At 41.6% G+C, this 7,500-nt stretch overlaps 1 protein-coding gene and 1 long non-coding RNA gene across 2 annotated transcripts in view; one reads left to right on the forward strand and one right to left on the reverse strand.

Moving 5' to 3' along the window:
* The window catches only part of LOC111667211 (uncharacterized), an 86,307-nt gene extending 83,656 nt beyond the window's left edge, over positions 1-2,651 (forward strand). The window contains exon 4 of the long non-coding RNA XR_015438258.1: positions 2,501-2,651. This is a non-coding gene — a long non-coding RNA (uncharacterized LOC111667211). The remainder of the gene's footprint in view (positions 1-2,500) is intronic.
* A 2,869-nt stretch (positions 2,652-5,520) lies between these two features.
* The window catches only part of galr1b (galanin receptor 1b), a 6,746-nt gene continuing 4,766 nt past the window's right edge, over positions 5,521-7,500 (reverse strand). The window contains exon 3 of the mRNA XM_023422836.2: positions 5,521-6,567. Within this exon, the coding sequence (XP_023278604.1) occupies positions 6,250-6,567 (318 nt within the window). The 3' untranslated portion in view covers positions 5,521-6,249. The remainder of the gene's footprint in view (positions 6,568-7,500) is intronic.

Below are 7,500 nucleotides of genomic sequence, written 5' to 3' on the forward strand. Positions count from 1 at the left end.
CACACACACACACACGCACACACACACACACACGCACACGCACACACACACGCACACACACTTGTCTGCATTGTTCTCTTACCGCCCCCGGCCAATCAGCAGCACGGAGCAGCAGTTGTTGATATCAGAAGTGAATCTCACCTCTGGAGACTCTCCTTCCCAGGACAGGAGGTGTTCTTCCCCGTCTCTCTCCTGGTCTCTGGGAGGGAAGAACTCGCTCTTTATATTCCAAGCATAGATTTATATACTGTAAAAGCAATTTCAAAATGTTTTGTATGCTGCAAATGTGACAATATCAGTCAAGTTAAGCTCAATGTCTTTGTTTTAAGAGTCAAAACTGTAAGTTGGTTTACAGTGTGAACAAAGAACATGTAGCTTCACTTTTAAATGTCAGCTTTGGTGGTTGTGCTGTAAAGGTGCAATATAAGATGTGGCCAGAACTTTAGTTTCAAATGTTCAAAAAATGAATGAACACTATCAACAGTGTGTGAAGCAGCCACAGTGATGACGTCATGATCAAGATCTCCATCTGTTGTATTTCAGTCATCTACTGAAATGCGCATGCGCACCAGCCTCGACCTGTCCTGTGTTGTAATACCACTTTGTGACACTAGACGCTGTGTGAGTCAGCGGAGCGTCAAGTCTGCCCTCAGTCCCACGAAGAAGAACAACTTCCGGCAGCGCTTGAAGTTACCAACAGAAACACAGGAATGGCTGAAGCTCCTAAAACACGATATTCATCTGCATCCCGTCAGTTGGCAGAAATGTGTTTGTTTTTAATCCTGGATTTGATTTTTGATTTCCTTATGGTTTGATTATTTTGAATTATTTGTTTATGTTGCATGAGTTGTTTTCTTGATACTTTATTAATATTGTGTTGTGTGTGTTTTTTAGGACTGAAACAGCGGAAGTGGGTCAAATTAGCTCAAAGACTTTGCACCTGGTTAATCGGACAGCTCGGCTCTCAGCCAATCAAAGGAGAGCACCTCCGTGGACACGGGGTTTGGCACGAGAGCAGGTGAACAGCGTTTTTTATAGGTAGTTTGGATCGAGACGAGGTCGGGACACAAGAAGAGCCCAGACCAGATGGTTCCGCCCGGGGAGGAAGCCGTCATGCCGTGTGCTACAGCTGCAGTGGCGGGAGTGAAGTTCCTCCTTCGCGGTGAGTAAGAGAACGAACAGGCGCGAACAAGGGCCGTGTGTTGATCGTTATCTGGCGCGCGGAGGAAGAAGCGGCGTATGGATCGGCCCAGGAGTGGCTACATCTCTCTGTGTTGTGTACATTGTTTTAACTCGGTTCATTTTAACCCTGGTTATTTGTGGCGCCACAGTAATTGGTTTATTCTTAGACTGGCTATTTGTTTGTTCCGGTTTTTAATTATTTATTAAAAACTGTGTCAGAACATTTTTAATGACGTTGCTCCTTGAACTTTGTATTGAATCTTTTTAGCTGTTTTTAGTTATTTGAGAACACTCTTACCTCTTTTAAAACAAAAGGGTGGCGTTGTCGGTTTTATTGTCATTTATTGCACTTTATTTGAAGTTAAATTATAAAGGGCCACAACCGCTCCGACAAGAAACCACGTTCAACGGCAAAGAAAAGAAGCGACAGGGTAAATCTGGATGTGTCTTCCCGCCGCTGGAGAAGCTGCTGAGAGGAAAGAGATGCGGTTTGATGCCGAGCTCACAACTTTCCTGTTAGCCTGGTGAGTAGCATCAATGCTAGCTCTTTAGCTAACAGTATAATGGTGCAACGACTGACAAACATTTCAGGTGGTGATATTGACGTTGTCTATAGATGTTTTAGCGGTTAGTAGGATTGTGTCTGTTGCTCTCCGCTGTTAATGACGTGTGCAGCTAGTGACGTCAGTAACTTCAGGCTCATCTTGTACCTGACTGTAACGTGAGATTGTATGGAGCCAGGAGACCGAGTGAATACACCATGTTGTAACCACTTTACATTAGTTAGGAGATCAGCCATGATTGAAAGTGAACTAGGTCTTTACATTTCTCAGGAGCTTTCAGCATCCCTCTGTCTTTATCAGGACCTGAGCCAGTACAGGTGTAATACCGCCTCCACCTGTCTCACCAACAGCTGAGAGTCCAGACTCAGTGAGGAGGGTCCAGGTGAGTAACATGCTGTCATTCACTTTAACAGTAAGACTTTACCACTGTGATTAAATCAGACCCACAGTGTAAACATGTTCATACTGCTGATTCTTAATAATGAATATACCTCTGCCTATATTGGTTATGTATTTTACAGTATATCCATATCTGTTGGTTATATAGTCTGTGTACATTGATTTCTTATCACACCTCTAGTTGTTTACCCTTCTTTTCCTTGCATTTATCTCATAATATAATACTGTATGTATTTTTGCATATTCATATCTCTGCTCATAATTTATTATACTCACACTACAGGCCTAACATGTTTGAATATAAAGAACTTGTATGATCTAAACTAATTGTCCTATCACATGTTTGTCTGTATCAGGACCAGAAGTCCAGTCTAATCACCACCAGTGATGGACCAGCACCAGCCTTTTCTTCTGCATCTGGCCTCATCAATCATCAACCACATCACATCAACACCTGGAGGTATGATCCCTGCACATGACAGATATTGTCTATACTGTGATATTTTGCACATCCCCTAATCAATACCTTTTGCACATCTTGCCCAGCAGGAGTTTTGTCATTCCAAATCACATTTGTACATAGTTGTGTAGTATCGTTTCCATTGTTTTATTTTCTTATATATGTATCTATGTATATTTATATTTTAGTGTTGCAGTATTTTACCTTTTTATTGTTATTTCCTATGAATACATTAATTGGATACTACACCAATCCAAATATCTTGCAAGTGAAAACCTACCTGGCAATAAACCTTATTTTCAGAGTCTGCCTTTGTGATGTCATGATCCCGTCCTCATGCTGCTATATCCTGCCCAGGACCATGTGTCCTGCAGTTTGCCCTTTCCTTCATAAATCTGCCAATGTATGGAGGTTACAAGTTGAATTTAGATCCTATTTTCACCTGAATTTAAATTCTACTTGTAACCTCAGTGTCACACACTTGCAGGAATTTTGAGCACCAAGTTTTACAGTTTTGTGCTTCGTATATGTACAAAGACTTTGACAGAAGCTTTTCCTCTTTCAGTGTCTTTGTGTTGCTTCACCACTAGTGGCGTTTGTTCAGATTAAGATCTTTCTTTTTTTTCTTTTTCTTTACAAATAGAAATCTTTTCTACACATGGACAAATCTTAGAGTAAAGTACATGTGCTATTTGTGCAGATGTATGAATAAGTCTCGTTTTTATTAGTGTATGCTAAATGAGGGTTAAATGGAGGATTGATGCATCTTTTATGTATTTAAGTCCTTAGAATGCTTCATTTTCTCCTCATCTTATCATCCCCCGAAACCAGGAAGAAATGGTAAGTCATGCACATGACTCCACCCCATATGTTTATAGGCTCAAATTAGGGTCAAAATTATTTTGAGCTTGTTAATTGACCTTAACAAATAATTCCAATGTTTGTAGTTGAAAATCAACATTTGTTAACCTGTAAAATAAATCTCCACAACAAGTTTCTGCATGTGGAAAAATTGTGCTTGTGTAGAAGAGATTTGTATTTCTCAAAAAGTCTGAATTGAAACGATGAACAAATGATCAGTTTTGAGGTTAAACAAAGACGTATAAAAGGAAGAGGTTTTGTCAACATCTGTGTCCCGATACAGAAGTAAGCTGTAACATGCTGTGCCCTAAAATTCCCACACACTGAAGTTACAAGTAGGGATGCACCGATCCGATATTGTTATCGGTATCGGTACCGATAACAATATCGGATCGAAAAATCTAGATCGGGTATCGTGACAATGGACCCGATAATAGGGGGCGATCTATTCATTTTAGCTCTGTGTTATACGCTGTGAGTGCGTCATACGCAAACAAGACAAGGCGGCCATATTGTTCAGGATGGAGCGAGCGAAAGCATCGGAAATTTGGCGGTTTTTCATGCTGTCTCAGCAAGTCCGACGGCCATATGCAATACTTGTGGCGTGAATGTTAAATCTTCCAGCTACAACACCACCAACTTAATCTAACACCTCCAGAAGTTTCATGTCAAGGAGCATGCCGAGTTTATTGAACTCAACAAACAAAAGGGCAGAGGTATGAAGCAGCTAACTTTGATGGAGATGAAAGAAAGAAGTGAACATTTTCCAACTAACAGCGTGCAGGCAAAACAAATCACAGAGAGAATACTGAACTTCGTCGTTATGGATGGGCGAAGGATTCCGGCTGCTAATTAGCCACCTGGAGCCACGGTACGACATGGTGAGCCGGAAATACATGTCTGAGGAAAAGTGTGTAAAGACATATCAGAGAAGATAAAAGATGCCAAAGCTCTGAGTTTTACAACCGATATCTGGAGCTCTGACGTTTCCCCCGTGTCACCTTTAAGTTTAACTGCACACTGGCTGGATGAGAGCTACGTGCTACAGCGCGATGCTAAATGCCTTCATCCCCTTTTAGTGCTGAAAAAAACGGACAAATTTGGACTACCTCTTATTTTATTCATTTTTTTAGTTTTGACCAAGCTAGTGAAGCTATTGGTTTATTCAGCTGTTTTTTAAATGCATGTTTAATTCCCATTTGCACTAAACATTGTAAAGAGCTGATCTACCAACCAAGCCAGTAAAGCTATTGTTTATTTTCTCAATTTCAGCTCCGTCATTATTTATTATTTATTGTATTTAATTTTACATTGGATTTTATACCAGTGACATTTGTATTTCTTTTTACATGTTGTTTGACCGAGCTAGAGAAGCTATTGGTTTAAGATTTTTGTACTGGTGCACAGTTGTTAAATAAATAAGAGAACATTTATATCTGTTTATTTGTTTTGTAGAAAAGGGAAGTCAAATCATATGCACAGAAGAATGATCCCATTTTTTTTTTTCTCGCACTATAAGACCATTTGATAGGTAATAATTCAGCGCTTCGTTCGGTATCGGTATCTGCAGATACTAAACCTCAGATATCGGTATAGGTGGTGAAAAAAGTGGATCGGTGCATCCCTAGTTACAAGGGTCAAAACTGTCACACACTGAGTGTTGCACTGTGGATCTCTGTGCACAGACGTCCATATAAGCATTTCTTCTTTCCCTGTGTCTTTGTTTAAACTCACCACTGAGCATTTGCATTGATTCACATTCTTCTTAAACAAATACAAATCTTGTCTCCAAACACTGTTATTATTATTTTTCCCCACATGCACAAAGTTGAATATCTCATGCAGATTCATTTTACAGATCAAGCACAGTCTTCTCCCATGTGCTGCTCAACTGGAAACTGTCAGTCCACTTCCTGTCTGCCGCTACTGGAACACACACACACACACACACACACACACACACACACACACACACCTTTTGTTTGTGCTACACAGCTAAACTTGGTACAGTGAAATGACACTGCATATTGATTCAAAAATCTTTTAAAGCTATGATCATTTTTATAATATATTTTATATTTATGGAACACAACTATAAATTATTGATCGTCTCTAAATCAAAGAACAAGCAAATTAAATCTTCAAATAATCTAATACATTTTTCATTTTAAATACAAAAGACACAAAGTTCCACAACACCCCGAGAGAGGCGGCCTAGACCTGAACATGTTGTTCATGTCCGGTGAAAACTATGAAGCAAACACAGAACATAAAACATAATACAATATCGTCAACATATTAAATCAAACATGCTCGGCTTGTACTGACCCGTGTCTGCAGGTTTTATATTTCTCAGATCAACTGAGGGAAAATTCCACTTCGAAACAAATGAAACTGCAGCTACTGTCCATTTCTCAAAAGATGATAAAACTGTTCTTGGACCAATTTATTAGAAAATATCAACTCATATCAACTTGACTTTAAAACTGTGAAAGGGGCTGATTCCTGGTTTTCACAGAACAGCAGTGATTTGTGAAAGTTTCTGTTTCCACTGGTAAATGTGATGTTAACTAATCTCTCTCTTCTGCTCTTCTAAACCCAGACAAAGCTGTCCACAGACACTGTCCTCAGCCAATCACGTGCTGTGGTGTTGTCATGTGACCCAGCTACTGCTGAAGAGGAACTGCATCAGCCTCTGATCTGTTTGGACACAGCCCTCACTCCTGTTTCCTCTGGAGGAAATCAATGTGTTCTCGTCATTTATCTGATCACTCCCCAAGTCCTTCATATGTTGGTGGTGGATTGCGTGGTGGAGAAGTTCTCCATGCGGAACCGAACCACCTTGCCTCGGGGCGGTGGTGGGTACAGGAAATGGCAGGTGAAGACCTGGCGGCAGGCCTTGCGGAAGTTTTCGGACAGGAAGGCGTAGAGAATGGGATTAACGCAGGAGTTTCCGTAGGACAGGCAGTGAGAGATAATACGAAAGGCGAACGAGGCGTCGTTCAAGGGGAAGTTGCCAAACTCCACCCACATGGCGATGATGTGGTGGGGCGTCCAGCAGATGGTGAAGGCGGTGACGACCAGAAGGACCGTCTGAGCCGTCTGAGGGGGAACAGAGAAGAAACGTCAGTCTGAATCTCCAGGGTGTGTTCAAGGACCAAAGGAATGTTTAACATACCTGAACACTGCAAACACTTCCATTCTTCTAAAATGAAATCACAGACACTCCCCAACATACTCTACAGACACTCTACAGACGCTCTACAGACACTCTACAGACACTCTACAGACGCTCTACAGACGTTCTACAGACACTCTACAGACACTCTACAGACACTCTACAGACGCTCTACAGACGTTCTACAGACGTTCTACAGACGTTCTACAGACACTCTACAGACACTCTACATACACTCTACAGACACTCTACAGACGCTCTACAGACACTCTACAGACGCTCTACAGACGCTCTACAGACACTCTACAGACGCTCTACAGACACTCTACAGACACTCTACAGACGCTCCACAGACGCTCTACAGACGTTCTACAGACGCTCTACAGACGCTCTACAGACGTTCTACAGACGCTCTACAGACGCTCTACAGACGCTCTACAGACGCTCTACAGACACTCCCCAACATACTCTACAGACGCTCTACAGACACTCTACAGACACTCTACAGACACTCCCCAACATACTCTACAGACGCTCTACAGACGCTCTACAGACACTCCCCAACATACTCTACAGACGCTCTACAGACGCTCTACAGACACTCTACAGACGCTCTACAGACGCTCTACAGACGCTCTACAGACGCTCTACAGACGCTCTACAGACGCTCTACAGACACTCTACAGACGCTCTACAGACTGCTTCCTTCTCTGTTAGCAGCTTCCACTGTGTGTTGACCTCACTGTGACTCATCTCCAAACTCAACTCATCCAACTTTTACTAATTATATTTTACACAATTATAATTTTACTTCCTCCCACAGCTCTGGAACCAACTGCTCCACTTATTTACATGGA

The sequence above is a fragment of the Seriola lalandi genome, unplaced genomic scaffold (assembly GCF_002814215.2).
Source record: "Seriola lalandi dorsalis isolate HSWRI2012SDOR001 ecotype SW California unplaced genomic scaffold, Sedor1 jcf7180002054686, whole genome shotgun sequence".
Taxonomy (NCBI): domain Eukaryota; kingdom Metazoa; phylum Chordata; class Actinopteri; order Carangiformes; family Carangidae; genus Seriola; species Seriola lalandi.